This window comes from Macrosteles quadrilineatus, unplaced genomic scaffold (assembly GCF_028750875.1).
Source record: "Macrosteles quadrilineatus isolate MER2022 unplaced genomic scaffold, UCM_ALF_1.0 Scaffold_9__3_contigs__length_116548681, whole genome shotgun sequence".
NCBI classification, from domain to species: Eukaryota; Metazoa; Arthropoda; class Insecta; order Hemiptera; family Cicadellidae; genus Macrosteles; species Macrosteles quadrilineatus.
The window spans coordinates 102,263,096-102,284,787 of record NW_026542602.1 but is presented as its reverse complement, the minus strand read 5'-3'; the positions used below and the strand labels follow the sequence as shown (position 1 = coordinate 102,284,787).

Sequence of the window (21,692 nt, the reverse complement as noted above, 5' to 3'; positions counted from 1 at the left end):
AACGTCGTTGGCTCCATAGAGGTATATTTTTTAAGTTAATCACTCAATGTTATTTAAATGGGTTTCATTACATCACCGAGTGAGTTTTTGATACTTTACATCACTCGAGAAGTAAGGAAGTTGTATACATCACGCTTGGGATAGGGAAGTTTAACATGGCGGGTTAGGTAAAAGCTATTACTATGCTATTACTTATCTTAACCTACATGGAACAGTTTCACGGTAAAGGACGGTTTGTTAATAAATAAAGGACAAACTTACAAACATGTCAAGAATTTTATATACAGTAATAGATATGTTAAATATATTTCAAATATTTTTTAATTGTTTTCAAAATATGTTTTAACTATTTTTATAATATTGAGCACTATTAAAAAAATATTGTTTGAAAAATAAAAATAGATACAGTAAAACATATTTGAAATCATTTTAAAAGGTTTTCAAAATATTTACCTAAATTTTAATAATATTTTAAGATTTAAAATCAAATATTTTAAACACGTTTTTGCGCTACTGTAGGGATTCATCGTTTCAGTTTCACCATGCAATAAATAAACGTATGCCTTAATTTTTTTCATCGACTTTAGCATACTCTCCGTAGTGAACAGTTTCACAAAATACCCTATTAGGGGTTTTAACCATCAATACGTGTCTGTAAAACACAATCAGCATTTGAGAAATGCATAGCAAATGTAAACATTGCGTATTTTGTACTGTTTCAATAAAAACCAATCGAAAAACAATTCAAAATATAACACGGTATCTTTGAAACGCCCAAGGCAGAGCCGTGATGTGTTTATTTAATTACCGAATATATGAAAGAACCGGATGTACACTACAGTTTGGTATTCATAAATCCAATATAGAAACAAACTTGACCATATAAATAGTTATTGGTGACATGATAAAAACTACTTCTAAGTATTTCTATAACATTTCTTTCCTGTAATCCTTTTATTACCCACCATTGGCAGATCTTGCATTATTAGTCCAGTGAGAGGTAAGGGAGTAACGGAGACCATTGTTGGACAAAATCAGATAGCCAACTAGTCCCTCGACCCCAACCTTTGGGGATTTGGGGACTTAAAATTTAGAGAATGACATTAAACTTATTATCCTAGAAACAAACATTTTTTACGTCAAATCGATTTGTTTCATCACGTTACTTATTTGCAAATATTAAACATTTTATCTTATTGTAAAAAAAAATCATAAAGATTCGCATGCAAATTAGTTTAGCCAAATTTTGTTTAGTTTTTACATTGCAGTAGGAAATGTACCCCCTAACTTTGCTTCAAATGTGCGTCTTATTTGACCGAGTTGATTTCAAGAACTAACCTGTCATGGTATTTAAATAGGCTGTGAGGGCTATTGAAATATTTTTTGTTATGGATTATAATTTTGGCTTACGACATAACTTTTTGTTGATATTCTTACTACTATTGTTTCTTGACAGTATTTAAACATAGGCCTATACGCAAAGGTCCCTTATATCATTAAAAAAAAATAATTAATTACCACTACTAAAAATATAAACGGCTCAACAATAATTTGTATTTTTGTAAGACGTTACGAAAAGAAGGAAACATTTAACTGCAATCAGGAGGCGAAGACCAAAAACCAGCATCATTAGGGAAAACAAAGAAATGTAGGATCAGGATTGGATTATCCATTCACATCAAAACTAATCCATGACGACTCTCGTTTGTTGAAATTTTTCAAATATTTAAAAACTTAAAATGTGTTAAAATTGTCCTAAACCCACCCCTTAGTATTTTTCATAGTTCAGCACCCCCTAAAATATCAAAAACGACACATTGACAAACAAGGAATTTGACATTTAATGTAAAGGTCAAGCCAAAAGTACTGTAGGTTAATCTTTTGAAATACATATTTATATAAATATAATAACAGTGATCTGTCGGTGGCACAAATGGTAGTAACTGCTGCCATTACTGAGGGAGGGAAGGGAGTTGTGTGGGTGAACGTGATTAGAATTGATGAGAAAGAAACGTGAACCACCATTCCAACCTATATTCATCATAACTTGATACCTTTAAGTGTCATCAATCCAAATACTATTACACTTAAATACAACAGTCATTGTACGCTTGGGGAAATTTCCATAAGGTTTTTCCAATTTTGTAGAAAGAATAAGTAAAAGTAGGTATACGGTAACAGGTTGAAGTTTTCATAATTATTTTGGAGTCATTATTTACATTATTTATTTGGGTTCATTGGATGTAAATTGCAATTTTGACAGATTCAGGAAACTATCTATCAGCTATTACTATCTTGTCATAAAACATAAACCTTGGGAAAAATTCATATTTTATCAACCATTGAGATTATTGTGTTAAGTTCCTCTATTTAAGTAGCAAATTAATGTTATTAACTTTGAATATAATTATCTTGAATTGTAAGTAACTATTGGCTATTTTCAATGAGTTAGGTGAAATATGGCTTGTTAACATTTCTATATATCTGTAGCTATAACGATATCCCAGTTATAGATTTTGACGCCCTTTTAATACACAGTTGGTAAGTTACATTCTTTTGATGGATTCGAAAATTTATGTATCGAAATCAAGACGGATTAACCTGTTGCTTGAGGTTTACCATAGTAATTTTAGCTTACTTATGAGACATTAAATTTTTCAGGTAACCAAAACAGCAAAATTACACGAATCCTTATAAAATGTTCAATAATTAGGAGTCCATAAACATTTCCATAATACACATTGAAACTTTCAAAGCCAACGGGGTAGAGCCAAAATTGTTCGGTAACTCTATAAGGACCGACAAAATATTTGAAAATAAAGGACTTCTTCAAATATTATGGATATAATTTGAAAAATATAAAATAAAAATTCCGTATTATAAAGATACAAATGAAGGAAAAAGATTCTCCGCTTTGAGCCACAAAGGGTTATAAACATTGTTTGAACTTAAGATTAGTTGGCAGTTGGCACGTGAGGGGAGACTGCCACGTTTGCAAACTTGGTGAAGAGATGAAAATACAAGGCGATAAAACCTTCCCTCGCAACGCACACCTCAGGTGATTTTGGCGGGAGTCCGGTCCAGACGTGTCAATTATTAGACAACCGATAGAAGGTACGATTAAATTAAATTTCAAGTAAAAAGCTCAACAACTGTTGTATCATCAAATGTTGGAGTTTTCTTTTAACAATAAGACAAACTGCCTAGGCTACAGCTTGTGCATATAGGGTGTTTTTTTTTTTTACTTCTCTATTTATTAAAAAACTCTAAACATTTTTAAAAAGCAAGTCACCTATTGTGGCATGTTAAATTAAAGGGATAAAATTAAATGATCTACAAAACACTCTTCTGCATTTCCAAAAATCACACTCCTCCACCTTAAAAAAATCCCTACTTCTAAAATAGGTTGCCATTCTTTTTCTTTTTCACGCTCTTAACGCGCTTAATATGTTACAAGGGGTACCTTGCAATTAAAAAAAATTAAGTTAAAGGTAGGGGGAGAAAGGGGGTGAATGAGAACTTAACATTGAATTCACAACAATAGTGGTTTCTACGTCAATAGATGATTCCCGCAAACTGCATATTTCTATCTATTATGCAGTTCTTACAAAAATATAGAAGCAACACCCTGTGTAAGGGAGGTCTACTTGAGTACACTAAAGTCAATACGACTTATGTCTATGGTACCACATCTTGCCTGCATCTCTACAGCTGACACCTCCTCGTGGTAGACCAGCACGTCCTGGAGGTAGTAGATAGTTTGACATATCAGTGCCAGGATGGGGATGAATGGCAGGATCAACATCTGCAGCTCCTGGAAGCGTCGGCCGTTCTTGTACGCAGGGTTGGCAGCTCTGTCGGGGCAACACTGGCTGCTGACCCCCACGTTGGATACAGCACTGTCCTCGGACACCATGGAATCTTGGTCCTTGTCCTTCATCCTTGGCAGTATCTAGAAACAATATTTTCTGAAATAGCTCATCCAGATTGATCTCCATCAATCAAGGAGGAAGTAATCTTTGCTACTTCCTCTTTTAATGTCCGACTTCTAGGGCTAGTGCAATCCAAAGTGCTACTTCACGGAATCTTCTTTTAGTTACTTCATGTATGTATACTGGAGTGACTAATATAATAACCCGTGGCAAAATGTGTAATGTACTTAGATTTAAAATCTCACGTGAATAGCAATATTTAACAGAAGTTGAATTACTTTATCTTTTAAAAGAAGAAGTTCTCATAGGTACCTAGTTTAGGTAAGAAAAGATAAACACAAAAATTGTAAATAATCTTAATCGAGTCTGAAATAAAACAAATATAAAGCTAAATTGATATTTCGCTAGTTTAAAAAATGTTCTAATTAAAAATAGATCACTTACATAAATTTATAATCGATTGAAATGACAGTTACATAAATAACTACCATATTTATAAATCATGTGTGTGAATGTGAAAAATAGTAGTTGTGTTTTTGATTAGCCTTTAAATGTTTCGTTATAACTATAGACACCAGTAATTGACAATGTTTACTCCGTCTGTACAGTATAGTGACTAGTGAGTCAACTCTACCACTTTCTGCAAGAAAGGACAATGGGTTCTGAGATCACATAAAGAAACAAGGATTTTCATTTAAACTTTACAGAACACGTTGATGGACATTTTACTTTTAACAGTTGCCAGAACGGAGGTAATATTGTCTTTAGGTGTTTCTATTCCATTAAATAGGCTGTAAACAAAAACTGGTACTGTATACCGTAGTTTTATTTATCTGACGCATTTAAGAATACATTATTGGACCAGTTTTTTTTTTAATTAAAGTTGGTATATATGGCTTCTTAGATAATGTTATGTATGTTGTAAACTTTGTTAAGACAAATAGTTAAATACAATTACGTAAATGTATTGGACTTTTGATACACAATGACAAGACAAAATTACTTTGTCATACTTGTGTCTTACTTTGTCGTACTTTGTGTACTTGTTATGACAAAAATACTGTGCAAGTATTCAAGACGTTGGCAATGATTGAAATTTATTCCTCGCTTAAACATGCACAAACTACTCAATGTTTTGCCTTGATCAACTTTTCCGATAGTAAATCTAAAAAATTGTTCCTAAAAAGAATTTTGATGAACATAAAAATGAAAAGTTTCAATATGTGTAAGATTACACGTATGTACCAGGCCCAGCAGATTAGAGGTCAGTGTAATGTCATTAGTTGGATTAAAGGGCCTGACGTGACGCCGATGACGTCATACAGCCAGCTGCTTCTTTGTGAGACGTGCACTTTTACCGAGACCTACTTTAGTCTAATCAAGCCTGGTGTTTCCGAGAAACATCCATAGACGTTGCCGAGGGAATAAAAGCGTGTAAAGGGGTTTTTTGTTGTAACCAAACAATTATTGACACATGACGTGTGTGTATATATATTGACTCTATACTTCGAAAGAGTGTAATCAATCATATTTTAGATCGCAAATTATGTCACATTCTAAAATGTTAGCAAAATCAAAAATGTACTTTTTGTTGTAAAACGTTTAGTTTTAAGATAATTTAAACAACATTTTTATTGTAGAAGATAATTAAGAGAAAATTTTGTGATTGAACCATCATCTTGATTACAGGAGGCCTAATAATTACAGAAAATTGCATTTGCCCTGGGATTGGATGATAAAAATCCAACTCTTCAGTTTACAAAGTGATGTAATGATGTGCGTTTACACATAGGCTACGTAATCTCATGATAAAGATACTTAATTAAAATTAATGACAATTCGGACGTAAGGAATTCACAAGCAGTTTTAGATCATTATTTTAATAGAAAATCCAAAGAGCTACTTTTCACGATTCAGGTCAAGTAAATAACTGTAGGGTCTGCGTATCTGAATATTCCAGAACGTGTCAAGGAATTATAAGGCGACAAAATCCAAATGTAATGCCAAGTGCAGGTTTTACCGTTGTGTAGATGAAATAAATAAGTTTTACATGACCTAGTTTGAAAGGTTGACTTAAATTTCTAGGTCGTGTTAAAGAAACTTCAAAAGTATCGCTAAAGTTTATCTTGATTTCTTATTGAGCAAACAGTCAATTGAATTAAGAGTTTTGAAGCGTTTAAGAAATAATGGAATGCCTCAAAACGATCATGTTTGCGAGAGATAACGTTTACATAATTCATGAAATGTGTCACAAGTGTCAAAACAAGGCCGCAAACATGGACTACATAACACAACTGGCAGACTGAGTGGGCTATGATAGACAAAATGGTTCGCTGTATGTATGTATACTGTGCAAATCATAGGACATACTACAAGATCTCCCTGAAATGTTTATGTTCAGAAAAATAACGGTAAAGAAATCGATGGGTAGAAATTCCATGTAGGCTTTGAATTAGTTTATTACGACATTTCTATCAAAATAACAACTTAATTAATTATCTGTTAATTGTCTGATCTTTTAATTCAACACAACAACTCATTTAAACTAGTGTACCTGTTGCTCGAAATCGAGCAATTGTCGAGTACCGGTATTATACAGAAGTTATTTGAAAACTACAGTAATAACAGTAAAAATTTTCAATGAGGTAAAAGACCCGACTAAAACCTTATGTAACTAATTGAAATACTCACGCTATTTAATAGTGCTTTGAAATAATAAACGCTTCTTGTAAAAATATTTTAGCACCCGGCCTTATTTTTTAGTGTTTTATACAAATGTTTCCCGACTTAAAGCTGTTACCAGTAAACATTTCTTGCATGTATTTATTTGATCTGACTTTAGGTAGGTTTACTTTACTACTGTGACAACATGATGTGTATATTCTTCATGATTTTTTTACTTCCAAAATAAATTGCTTAGCATAACTGGCAAAAATGATTCATCTCCCCAAGTGATTGTGTACCTGGATTCCTTACTGTGAGACTAGGCCTCTCCTCTACTCTTCTCATAAGTATAAGATTTCCTATTAATTGTCTCTTCCTCCTGTTTTCAATATTTCTCCTTTAAACTCAAGGAATTGTCTGTTCTTCCAACAAAACTGATTGACTGTTTAGATTTGTCTATAACCTCCTAAATATTACAAACATCAACATTTACTTCCAAAAAGCTGGTGAGTTTCTTTTTATATACAGCTGTTTTTGTTTTTAAATTTGTTTTCAATGTAAATGTTATGGGAAAATGCGACCTTTGGGAGCGTCTCGTGCCCTTAAGGGTAAGAGTTTTTAAATTCTAAAACCTTTATGCAAAACTTCGAATTAAGACGAATTATTTGACACCTCAAACGTTAAAATCGGTCTAGAAATAAAGGAGGAGTTTTGTTCTCAAAAAACAGCCCTCACGTATTAGTATGAGAGAAGTTGAAAACAGTACATTCAACAGTCTATTATCATATTTGTATTATTTGGTGCCCTTAAATTCTGTAGTAATATTAAATATGTATTTTGTTTTCTTAGACGCATATTCTTCCAGTCTTTACGTATGGTGATTTCTAGGTACTAATAGTTATGTTCATACCATAACAACGTTTCTGAAAATAACATATTCATTGGTCGTACCCTAGAAAAATCTTGGGAAAAGTATTATTATCAATTATTATATTCATATTTCCGTCTGATGAACGTTAAACGAATTAACTCCAAGTTAAAATCCATGCAACGATCTTGGTCATAAGGACTTTTGAAAATGTCGCGAATAGAAAGTGTAGATGAACACTGAACAGGATCCTCACTCGGGATCCCGCGTCACTCCCGTCCCGGTCCTGTCATCCCGCTCGGGTGATAGGTTCCCGAGGGATAACGTCTCAAATATCGGGATGTCCACACCACAAATTGGCCACTCAAACTGCAAACTGTATACTCTTGATCATTTAGTCACAGAACATTTCACTAAAATTTCAAGTACTAGGTTAAAGGTTATATTTAGGTGCTACTGATTTTTGTATAGGTTTATGAGTAAATTATACGTAAGCTGGACAGCAGTTTTATAGTTGTAGAGTATTGCATTACAGTACCTATAAGTCACAGTCATATTATACAATTTGATTTCCTTCCTGAGTTCATGTATTGATTTATTTTTACTAAAATAATAAGGACTAATGGGGTCTAAAATTGTGATAATGCTATTGCACAGGGTGTCCAAAAAGTCTGGGTCGGTTATATATTTTTCGATATATTTCAAATAGAGCTACAAAACTTTGTACAAAGTTACTGGACACAATTTTTTTTATCCGTAGTTATAATGACACAGCAAAGAACGAATATAAACAAATAAAAAAATACAAAGAACAATGTTATGTTTTTACATTTTAAGCTAGAAATTAATTTCTTAGAGAATCGCTTACATAGCGTTATTACTGGGATAGATTGTAGATTTGTCTAGAATAATGAGAGGTGATTTTGACTCACGTTACCAAAATACAACAAAATACAAACATCAAAGGAAACCCTGTGAAACTAAGCAAAATTGTACATTTAAAACAAAATTGTTGTACTTAGCTAGTTTGGATGAATTTGGGTACAATTTTACAGATTTATATTTTTCATCCTATATCCAATTAACATTGATCGGATCTATTTCCCCATATCGAGGAATATTCAGTGTAATCTTTGCTCAATAGTTATTACTGGTGTACTGTATTTTGTAATTTGCTAGTATACTGTTGATGGCTTGTTATAGACACATGTTACAAGTATTTTGTTTACTTTTCCCTTGTTATTTTGTTCAACCAACATAGTTAAATGGCAACACATAAGGCCAACGTTAAAGTTTTAAATTTTAACATTTTCAAATGTGTAGCGAAATGTGAATGTTTTCGAGATAGGTGGTCACCAATCATGTTTTTAGGGCTATAAGCCCTTAATTCCAAAATTTAGTCAAAATCCTTCCGCTATGGATTTCGAGATATCTGACAGACAGATAAACATTGCCTACATAGCTCGTATTAGATTACAGGATAGGTTTTTGTTAATAATTATTTTTCAGTATAATGTAAATTCAGAAGAATCTACAAAACTAAAGTTTTCTGTTCATATAGAATGGACATAAGGAAAAACAGATACGATACAAAAGTAGTACTTTGAATCCCCGTTCTATAAGAATAAATTATGTCGTAACAGAATTATTAAAAATTCCACGCAGGCACATCCATTTTGGAAAATAATGTCAAGTGACAGTGTTTCATTGTTGGGTTCATTCCCGTGTCACCTGGCGTAATGAATGAAATCTTAAAACTTATTATTATTTCAATCAAAGATGAAGCTTCAATATTTTCAACGCAAATTAAATCACAATGAAAGCGAACAAATTCTTAGTGGATCAATAGTTGGAAAATATTTCTGTAGGCCTAGTACAAAACTAACACGAGTGATTAGAGTTTTGTCTTGCGGTAAACTTAAAATTTTATATTTCAGTGAAATAAACACCCTAGTAAAGTTGCTTTGGGAGGTAAACAATCAAACTTTGGCCTTCAGACTGTTCTCTTGATCTGATTTCCAAAGTTTAGCGTGTTCTTAAAGTTACAATCGCTGAACGTTTACTATCTTTATCTTTACACTAGATTAAGTTTGAATCCGACGAAACATCAATATTTAGGGAGACCAGCGCTGTCGACCATATTGTCTTGATAAAGAAATATTTGATACTCGTTGTTTTAAGGGTTTGTATGAAAATAATAAGTGCAGTATTGACATAAACACGTAACAATTAATAAACGGTGTTGGCATTCTGACACATGCTTTCTCCCATTAGCTTGTCAACAACCCTTATCATGGTGGGATTAACTATGAAATTTTATAGGGAAAATCGCGAAAGTTGCAATCACTTCCGAACTTGTAAGTTTAGCAGCAATTTTGTTCAGAGTAAAAATGACTATAACCTTTGGCTCAATAGTCAATGCTATAACGTAACTATAACTAAATTTAAGTCATAAACAGCCGAGTAGTTTTTACATTTTTCCGTTATTTTATGGGAAGTTAGTTATTAAAAATCAAAACTAAAAAAATGAAAAAAAACACCTAGAGTGTACCATGAATTATTGTGAATACCCACGTACAGAATTTTATTAAAACCGGACCATAGTGGTCTGTAGCTCTGTACACATCCGCACATACAGATAAACACACAGAAATCACTTTAGAAACAAATTTTTTTTGGAGGGGGGCGGGGGTTCAGGGAGACCCAAAACGAATATATCCTATATTTACACAAAACTTAAACTGAACATTTTTAATGAAAACGAATAATTTATCCATTTACCATGTATAAGGTAAGAAAGTAAAATTACACCTAAAAACCGATGTCCTTTAATTTTAATTCAAGACTAGCCTGGGTGTCTATTGGTAAACGCGCGGGACATTTTGCCGTGGAGTGAGGGTAAAGTTCCAGAGAGCTGAAGCCATATTGAGGCGGATATAGGACTATGTCCTCTTCAGCCTAGGAGACACAGGATCAAATACTAACAGACACCAAAGGCTTTTGATAGTGTACAAAGAATTCTTTGCCACGGCCCGTTGGTTAAGAGCTACGTTGAGCTCATATGCACCTACGCAATGGTCTTATGCCACTCTTAGTGCACCTATGTCCATAAAAGAACAAATCTCTTAGGCAAGGACAGCATACTTTGTTTTAGTAAACTCCATCCACCAAGATACATAAAATAATATTAATTATAAACCAAATTAACAATCTTCCAAGAATTATTTGTATGTCCCAAAAACCTTCTGGCTGTACATAGGTTTGATTTTAAACTGTCTTTGTACCAGAATGCTTTAATAGTTAAGTTCAAAATTGAGATGATTACCAACTACCATTATGCTAATTATTACAATTAATTACTAGATGTTTACCGGGTTACAAAGAGGGCAATACGACACCGGGGACGCATTAAACTTACGCCACCATGTACAGTAATATTATCATCTCAAAATATAAAAAAAGATTATAGACTCTATAGGATATTTATTGACAATAGTTTCAATATACTCGCATCTTGTTCTATACTTTAAAATATTTAATAATCTATACTATTCTGTAATTCAAATTTACATCAAAAGTTTTTACTTTATTCTCCCTCATACATAACTCATCACATATTTTAATAATTTCCCTTTCAAGTACTGAAATCGGCGAGGTAAATAAGTCGTTTCCTAACAAAGAACCCTCAAGAACATGTCAAGGGTGGAATGTTAGCTTTGATGTGAAGGTAGTAAGGTGTGTATTTTAAATCTCAAAGATTCTGCGTTTTAGCGGAAAAACTTCGACAGTTCAAATGAAAATAAAATGGATTTATATTTTCTGAAGTAACGTAGTCTTTTAGAACTTTAAGAATCAGTTTGTGATACGATCCATTAAAGTATATCACCACTATAAACATTGTTACGGAGGCTTTACAGGTAATATTCATAAAAGAACAGTATTACCTACGTTTTAGAGTTTCGTAAATCTTTCTGTGCTTGAGTACGGTTTTATGAGGTCTAATGTTGGACATCGTTACCGTTTACACAAGGAGTTTTGTATTGTATTTACAACAATAAGCGTATTATTCCTGTAGGTTAATCAATTTCAGGTTAGTTAATCCTATCCTATAAACGCGTGTACGAGGAAACTTTTTGTCCGAGGATATTAGATTTTTTTAATGGGGTATTTGGCCACGGAAAATCGGTTGGAGTTGGTCACAAGGCTGAGAAAAATCCAGTTTTCGTCATACAGCCCTTGAAAGTTCCCATGTTATCATCGATACCTTTTTGTAGCTGTAGTTAATAAAAACAGCTGATTCGGGCAGTTTTTAATGTCATAATTTGATTTGACGTGTCAACAAAAATAAATGTATTGGTTAGTTTGGAATAAACATTTTAAAGAATTTGTAAAAACCTGAATTCATAGAATCTAAGAAAACAAGAATATTTTGGGTTCTTTTAAACATAGCTTCTTTATTAAATAAGATCATAGGCTTTTATGGATACAACAAGCTTCATACTGTTGTCCCTAAGTACCGTAGGTAAGTACCGTAACGGTACTCCTTCTCTTTACTACGAAAAAGAGTTTCAATAAAACAATGTTTCAATGAACAATTTTAATACTTTTTCCATGAAAATAGTAAGTAGGTAATGTGTGGGAATAAAAGTAGAAAATAATTTCCTGAAGAATAAATAAACACAGGTTATTGGTGTATGGCAACAATTAGAACATCATTTAAAATACCACCGGTGATTTTCCATAATTAAAATTACGTGAAAGAAAATTTGGTACTTCAGTATTAAACGGAGGCCACATTTTGTCAGCGCGCTGCGGCGGTTATGTTAGGTTGGGTTATCGTAAATATTATGTGTGTAGGACTTTCCTCGCTTCGTTATGAATCGAACGATACTTTCTATTATGATAACCCAACCTAACATAACCGCCGCAGCGCGCTGACAAAATGTGGCCTCCGTTTAATACTGAAGTACCGAAAATTTTAGGTATGTATTTTCCTATCTACTTAAGAGTTCGTTGTCGTTTTGATGTTCACTTTTTGTTTCTCGTAACTTAAAGAAATTTTAAACAATGTTAATATTTTTAGGCATACCTAGTAAAATTATCAATTTGTAAACAATTAGTCGTCCTTTGCCATTATAACCAAATAGCAGAGCACACGTTGTAAAGTGAGCCCCCGTCTAAGAAAGAAACATTTAATCACCATCAATGTCCATTAGGCACAGTGGTCATCAAAATACACATAAAGCATGCTTTAGATTTTAATATAGCTTAAATAACTAGTTTTTTCAATTCTTTAAAAAAAATTATGGTTTAGTGCTATTTTTATATAATTTTTCGTGATGTTGAAAATTAAATAACGGGAACTTACCGATGCTCGAGTAATTGTTGGGAATAGAGCGCGAGTTTGTGGCAAACTTGGCAAGTTCGGAAGCAACTGAAGGGTCGGTGAGAACTTGTAGCCTCGCGCATGGTCACCCCCAATACCTACCCTGTCAAAGACCTCCCCCCTCCCCCCTACTCTCGCTAATTATTACAAACGGTCAGTGAGATAACCCCAACTCAATCTTCTGTCGATAGCCTGCCCAAGTTTTACCTTCGAGTTTACATTTGTTCATCACTTCGCTGAATGCAAATAAAGTTATTTATTTGTTTCCTTTCGGTTTTATAGAAGATTAAAATAGCTTAAACATAGAAAATATACTGATAATTTACTACCAGTGGTATAGGTAGGTATAGCGCTTATGTTCTCCAATCTAAAACAAACCTTCAAAACTAAATAAAGTATCGCCACCGATTAAAGAATATCACGTGTCTAGTAATCGTGATCGATAACATCACCATGAGTTAGAATGAAGTACCACTTCAGATTTAAAGGTTTAAGAAACATTTTTGAAATTAATTTTAATCAACTTTGAGGCAATGCGAAATGAAAAAGCTAATTTAACGCACAGATTGAAAAATCTATGAAGAGAAGCCAATCTATATAAATAAAATTACAGTTAATAATATTTATAAGCTTAACATGACAATTCTGTAATCCCGGAGGTGTCCATTAAACTAAATTTATATACATAATTTCTATGGATCAATATCGAAACGGGCAAAATGTAGTAACCCTCCTACAAGGTTAGGTTCCTTAAAGGACAAATTTTCTTTACTTATTTTACTTCAATAATATTATATTGGCATCAGTAGTCATACTATTGGAAAACATCCGTGGAAAGCGTGTAGTAATTTTGATTCATAACAAAGTAAATTCACTTAATTGTTTTGATCATGCATGGCCGTGTTTCCTACAATCTTAAAATAACAAAAGTTTAATTTTACAAAACAATTGTTTTGGTTAACACGCTCACAGAAAGGCAATTAATAATAAGCTGAACGCAAAAATAGACTCCCAGAACATATTCCCTGACCCCCTCAACTCAATAGCAACATTAGTGGTGCAATATTTATCAATATTATATTTTATCACTAGGGCATAAAGTGACTCTTTTCGACTCGAGCTCAAGGTTTAGGTTCGGAAAATAAACAAGGGTTGAGAAGACAATTTTGCCCCTCTAGCTATATTTTTTTGTCTTATTGCAACTACTAGCAAAACATATTAGCAAACGAAAATGCTTTTCATGTAAAGATAGCCTCTCAAAACGACTGTCAATTTGTTATCAATTTTACTAATGCAAATAACCAGCTTTTTAGTGAGTAATTCAATCATGTCGTCTGTTACGATTGTGTTAGTGTACATTACACTATCGATATGTCGAACTATTTACAAGAATGCAAGAATAGACTGCAACCGATTAAATAAATCGATAAATAATTCCGATACATGTAATTGCTGACAATCAATGTTTACAAAAGTTGACTAAAAAGGCTTTTCATTCCCTAGGGAGTTAAAGCTACTTTAGACCCACGACGCATGTATTAAAGATGGCTGTTTTGATGCAGTGTGACGAAAACATAGGTATTAAAATAGTCTCTCATGCTAAGCTTTATGACCGATAGGCTCAAAAATCTAGAATTAAACCTTTTAAAACCTTTCCTTGAAGTCTAATCAGGAGCAAACATCTTAGAATCACAAAACGGACACCTCAGTTATTTAAACACACACTTAATTCAAGAGAGTTGGCGATTGTTTAACTATAAAGTAATGCAAATTAATTGTGGAAATCAAAAGGAGGAATCAAATAATTATGCATTATAAGTTACAAAAAATAACACAGTTCACAAACTGTAAAGACAATATTCCAGTTTTGTATGATGTAAACATTTGACCCAACTGCTATCTGTATCAGTCGTGCAAACATTTTAGTCTTGCTTGGAATGCTCATTCATCTGGAAGACTTTAACAATCGAATATCGAGATTCGAGAATCGTTTTCTCGGGTTTATTTGAATGTCACGTATTTTCAAGTACGTATGTGCTGGATTAACCTACGTTTGAGCTATTTTACCAATCAACAACCATCCAGGTTCTGATTATATACTATTTCTTATTGCTACCATTTAACGGTTATGCAACAAATTTTATTCATAATCTGTTTTACGTTATGGTTTCAAATACACTAAAAATTGTTATCTATCTATCTATATATTAATAGGCACGCATGTTTCTTTAAAACCTGTTTTCTCAGCTCGTGTGCATCGCAGGGAAAATCTACGCATATTGTTAGAAAGATGTTTACCTGTAGATGTGCAGATTTATTAACAGCGTTGGTGAAAATAGAAAATAGAGAAAATACATTAGGTACATATTTTCGGTCGAGTTTTCGACCTCTGGACGACCACTAGTACATAGTAAATTATTGATTGTTTATACAGTTGAACCTCGATAACAGGCGCCCTTATAGTAATATAATTTTCAAACACCCCTGATTTTGTATTAGGTACCCTTAACTACAACCTTGATAAGCAGTGAACCTTGATAGCAAGTCTTATTTGATAATAGAGACTTGTTATCAAGGTTCAACTGTATCATGCATTATGGTGACATTCAAATAATGTTATCCATCCCGATATATTTTATTATTTGCTTACGTTTTAGGCTCTACTTGTTGTATTTCATACCCTTTACTTTTTGTTCATCATATTTATAGAACAGATTATAAAGTAAACAAATAAAAAAATAGTTTAAAAATTTAACTTTTAAAGAGCTGTAAAATATACAGTCACAGAAAGGCAAAATGTATTATTTCCTAAATTTAATTTTGATTTAGCAAAGTAAGTTGGTACCTAACAACACACAGACATCTCTTCAAAAACAACTTTTTTGTGTCCAGGGGGACCCAAAATGGATATATCCACTCAAAACTCAAACTCAAAAGTTTTGACGAAAACAATACTTTCTCCATAATCTATGGTATATAGGAGGAGAAAGTAACGAAGAGGTTATATTGCCCCTTTACTCATTACTCTATATTTTTATACAAAATATATTTTAATCTAGGAGACAAATATGAATAAAAATTGGTTTAAAAGTACATTAACCACTGGCAAAACTTTCAATTACCAAATGCCAGTTCTTTGTCAAAATCTAAGTCATTGGGCTTTGGAAAGGGAGTTAAAAAGCGGAAGTGAAGAAGAGGAAGGGGGGGAGGTGAAATGTGAGACCACTGTAGTTTTCCACAGCTTGGGCAGGATTAATCCTAGCTTAACACCTCGGAGCTACTAATACCCAAGTGAAAATATCCGCCATAATTTATAAAAAATATTACATCTTATGACTGTCTCATAACTCGGAGTTTAACTGATTAGAGCTGTCCTTTGTATACTCTTTTACAAAGTATAAAACCTTAATAAACTTTTAAATGAAATATTACATTGTTTAAAAATTATAAAACGGTTCTTGTTGAGCGGGGCAGGCGAAGTGAGCAAAGCTCCTTTAAATAAGGATAAAAATAATTTAAAAATTTTCCACTAAAATACTCAGGACAAGACCTTGAGGTATAAATGAGGTATAACTCGACCCCCCCTTACATTTGACATTTCCCAAAAACCACCCCAACCCCCAAAAATCTGCCCTTTTGGGTGCCTTTTTGGTTAAGAAAATAGTTTTGCTGAATTCCTTGGGGACGAAATAGGGGGTTCCAGTTGCAGATAGGTTTCTATTTGCTTTCATATTAGAGCTATAGAAGCCGGCTGGGTGGTCTGGGACACTCTGTATACAAACTGGGACATGCAACAAATAGTAGGCCTAAAGACAAAATTTTATATTATTATTAACATTTTGTTGTTACTTAAACTTTTGACGACCTTTTCAAAAAGCCAGTTTGATTAATGTTCTTATGCAAGATCTGAAGATGAGGATTTAGTCGAAGCGCGTCATCCATAAGGATCATACATAATCACTCTGGCAGTATTATTCAGGTAATTTTATCCATTTTATAGTTTGTTCAGTGATTCAGAGATAAAAAAAAAAAAAAAAAAAAAAAAAAAAAAAAAACTTAAGTTACACGAGATTTTACTGTATTAGGCCTAAAGTATTCATTATAAAATATTTTTTGACTACACATTCTGTTATTTTAGATTAGGAATAGCGAGTTTAAGGAATTTATAGTGTTAAAAATAGGGCTCGAAAATAGGAGCTTTTGCCCCTACAAGCTACTAGTTTGACTTAAGTTATTCCAAAAATAGGCATTCCATTTATATGATTTATGTGAAACAAATAATGCTATTTTTGGCTTTGGACACTGCAAATAGGCATTCCACTTGTGATCGAATATACTGTTGACTTTAGATGCTGCAAGTAGACATCGCGCATTGATGTGAATTAGGTGGAATTAGATGCAGGATTGACTTTGGATACTGCAAGTATAGACATTCCATTTATGTGAACCACGGCAGGGGTACCATTGACCGTTCGATACTGATACTGGCATTCCATTTATGTGATCGAATATACCACTGACTTTGGATACTGCAAGTAGACATCTCATTTATGCCAAACAGATGTACCATTGACTTTGGTACGTACTGAAAGTACTCTACACATGCCGTTGGCGTGAAACAGATGTAGGATTTACTTTGGATAATTCAAGTAGACATTCCATTTCTGTAAACCAGATGTACTATTGAATTTAGATACTGCAAATAGACATTATATTTATGAGAACCAGATTAACCATTGACTTTGGATCCTGCAAGTAGATCTCTCATTTACAAGAAACATATGCAGCATTGACTTTAGATAGTGCAAGTAGACATCACATTGACGTGAACCAGATGGTACCAACGATCTCTATTATACTACATAGAGATCGATGGATGGTACAGGCGGATGAATCATTGTCATTGGAAAAGTATTGGAAAGTATGTTACCTCTGCTCAATATTGTTTCAAGCCCATAAAGTACATTTGCATAATTAAAACAAATTTCCTAAAAAATGAATAACATGTTTTAAACCTGAGATGTTGTCACTTAAGTTTAGTGAACTGTGTGGATGAATTTCAGTACTAAATAGTTTTCACATGAAGGGAGCCATAATAATCCAAAAGCTATTAAAAAAATCACAAAGAGGAACATTTAAACCACATACATAAACTATTTTATAATTTCAAGCCTTCCTGCTTCTCTTAAAGTAAAACGCAACCTTAAAAAAAAAAAAAAATAGGTATCCTTGCCATTCTCCCAAACTTCAAACATCAAAGAATATTTGAAACTAGAGGCACTTTAATGTTTAAAACTTGTTTTTACCCACACAATTTGAGAATAAAGAATTAACCTGGCCGAGATGTAAGGAAACACTGTGTTCAGCAAAGAGGGGAAAAGAGTATTAGGGCTATAACCTTCAATATTTTGTGGCTTAAAGAGTCGTCTAAATCACTCTGCATTTTCCCCCTTTTCTTCTCTGCCAAAAATGGTTTGTCATCGACTTTATTCTTCATTGAATTGCAACAAAAACGTATTACAAAATTTACAATTTAACAAATAGAAATTTTACAGTGGTGCATTTGAAATTTTGAAACAGAAGTTCAAGATAGCAGCTTGTGATCACTGATTGTGACTTAACTGTTTAGTAATTACTAACTAATGTAAAGAAATAATTGATTTAAAGCAATCCAAAATGGGTTTATAGCTCTCACCTTCTCCATTTTGTATAACAATAGTGTCTATCAAAAGTTTCTTTTTTATTGATGAAAAAAATCATGGAATGTCATTAAAAAATATTTACCTAGTAGATTTGGTCACTTGTGTCGTAAGTTTCATCAAATATTACAACTGTGTTGACATGGCTGTGATTCAGACTTTGTCCAATACATTAGGTAACTTTAAAATAATAGGAAGGTGAAAAGCTGTTTTGTGTTGTTTTTGGAGCAAACTAAAAATTGAGCTTTGAAGTCTAAGAAAAATTCAAGATTTATTGGTTTCAGAAAATGTTAACCAAATTTTACATGTTATGGGGGAAGCATTACTGTGGCAGAAACCCAACTCAAGAAAACCCAAAAGGTTATTAATTGTGAGCTTTAGGCCTAAACAATAAAAAGGCAAAAAGTGATATAAAATAAACCTCTTTATTGTCTTACAAAAGTTTACAGATATTTTTTATAGGTAATCATACTACGGCAACAATCAATAACAACGGAAAATATAGCAAATAAGATATAAATCCGTAACTTAACCATACAGTACAACACAGTTCATTGAGCTTATGATTGGCATTATGATTAAAAGCCAACTCATTTGTCCATACACAGATATCATAACTCTACAAATAATTACACTTCACTATACTCACTCAGCTTTTATATTTACTTATTTACCTTAAAATACACATTTATGTGTTAGTGTGAAAAAAAAATCAACGTGTTGCATATTATAATCCTTGAGTGTTTTAAAAATAAATCAGAAAAATGTCAAGAACTCGATATAAAAAAAAAATGTATAATAAGATCATATTTAGGCACTCTTTTGGTAAATTTATTCGAGAACATTTACTGGAGTTAGTTTCCTAAAGACTAGAATATGACTGACACTTACATATTCTTTTGATTTTACTCAATCCAATAAAAACCTAGTATTAAAAATACACATAGTTAAAAACTATAGACACATCCATGTCAATTAGTCAAAGTCCCCATGTTTAACAATACCAACAACATTGTAATAAAAGCGATCATTAATGTATCCTAATATTGATTGTTATCTACTTATAAAAGAAGATCAAGTTGAATAAATTGACCATCTAAACCACTCTTATTTTTATCTACTGACTGATACATTATGACTAGTTTGTTCCTACTTTCAGGTAAAATAAAACAATTTAAAAAACTTGTAAATGTAAAATTTTTATTTGTAGGCTTAACACATTTGCTGCGGTGACGCATGGCGTGCCGTGGTGCGAAACGGCTGCGTCACCAGGGAGTGTGCAATGCATTGTTTGTCCAGTCAGTGTGGCTCAGGATCAAGCCGAGGACGGTTGGTAAGCGTTAGTATTGTGTCTCTAATTGTGGTTGGTTGTAAATTTCCCTGTAAAATCCCTGTCTGGCTAGCTTAGAAATCAACTTGTCCCGTTTTCCTCCCTCCAATTGGCAATACAATAGAACCGGCTACCTCCCAAGTAGTGCTACTATCTGTGGGTGTTTTATCGAAATACGCCGACTCTTTTTGTAAAGCAGCACATCAGGGAACGTTATTTGCTATTCGTCAGACCGAAATATTTGAAAGCCGATCAACCGGCAATCAGGTTCATTCTACACTGCACCGCACCAGGTCTACGCCTGTCATTGACGGGCCGCAGCAAATGTGTTAAGTGGCATGTGTCACCACTACGTTCTAGGTTGTCCGATGAGAGCTGGGTCAAATTGTTATTTTTAAAAAAGTCTCAGCTTTATCACTGATGAGGATGAGACACATCGTAGAGTGGGCGAAGTGTAAATGGAAAGGGTTTTGTAAATTGTGTAAATACAAATTTGATGCAACTCTCACCGGAAGATCCAGAATGGAGTAAATATTAAATAATAAGGTTAATCAAAAGAAGGGTTTTAAAAGCTACAAAATGAAAAGTATATAAATTTATTACGTCAATGTGGCTTATTTATTAACCTATAGTAACCTAGTAAGTAAAAATAACATGTTTTGTAATGAGTAAATTATACCAAAAGCGATAAGCATTGTTATTTTCACAGCAAAATGTATAATGTTACATTCTGTAGCATTGACAGGTAGTGTATCAAGACACGGAGAAGTCAAGTCAGATACAGAGGATACAAGCTTATGAGAGAACCGTGATCTTTTAGCTCTGGTAAGTTGGGGCGGAAATGTACTTGTAATGAGCAAGGATGCCCACATAGCGTTGTTGTACAGCAGTTGTAGCACACAGGGTCTTCCTACAACGTGAGGGCTGTAGAGCGTGAGGGCTAGGGGGAAAGGAGAGAGGAAGGGAACAAATAGAATTTAATCTAGAAACCAGAGACTGGTGTTAGAGCTAGACACCACTTAAATGTACAATCCAACGTATCCTCTGTATTTTACTTCTCTGTGATCAAGGTTTTGTTTACACAGTCATGTAGCACTTGGCAGATCCAAAGAATCAGAGAGGTGATATGGCATTGAAATGAGATAAAAACTAGATGCACTCTTTGAACGCCCACTAAATGAAGTCTATTTGAAAGTCAGAGTTTTTTGTTTCTCAAAATATCCATGTAATTTTACATAGCTTCTAAAATTCAAATTCACCCCCATTTTCTCATCTAATATACACATTCCATTTTGTGAAGTTTTTCATAGTACAACAAATCTACCATACATCACTATAAAGAGGTTAAGAACAGAATTTACAGATTGATTTTAGTCAGAAAATACGTTTTGACTAACAGCCATTAAGGCACAACAGGGAACGGGTTTTTACAGCTTTACTTTTTTAACACAAAATATCTGTCCTAAATACTAACTGTACTAACATCACACATATCACATGAATTACATATTAAATCTAAAAAACTTAACTCTCATTGAACAACATAACATTAACACATTTATTTTTCAATAAAAGAAAAATAACTATCTATACATAAAATTATGTAATGGGTGAAAAGTAAAATATCCTCTATCTAATCACATTGTAATTTGTGGACAGTTGACCTTATAAGGTATATACCTTATAAGGCCCTAAAAAATGCAATCTTTGTACGAATAAAACAACATAAATCTTAATATTACTGTAGAAGGGAAATCACAATCTAACAAACAACAAATAATGTTCAATACAGCATTATTATTCAAGTAAAGAG

General features: G+C 33.1%; 1 protein-coding gene across 1 annotated transcript in view; it reads right to left on the bottom strand.

Annotated features, from left to right (window-relative positions):
- LOC129003685 (uncharacterized) overlaps positions 1-18,554 on the bottom strand; it is a 49,156-nt gene extending 30,602 nt beyond the window's left edge. Inside the window, exons 1-3 of the mRNA XM_054431984.1 lie at positions 18,546-18,554; positions 10,315-10,422; positions 3,698-3,952 (exon numbers count right to left, since the gene is read on the bottom strand). Of these exons, the coding sequence (XP_054287959.1) occupies positions 3,698-3,952; positions 10,315-10,422; positions 18,546-18,554 (372 nt within the window). The remainder of the gene's footprint in view (positions 1-3,697; positions 3,953-10,314; positions 10,423-18,545) is intronic.
- Between the last annotated feature and the right edge of the window lie 3,138 nt (positions 18,555-21,692).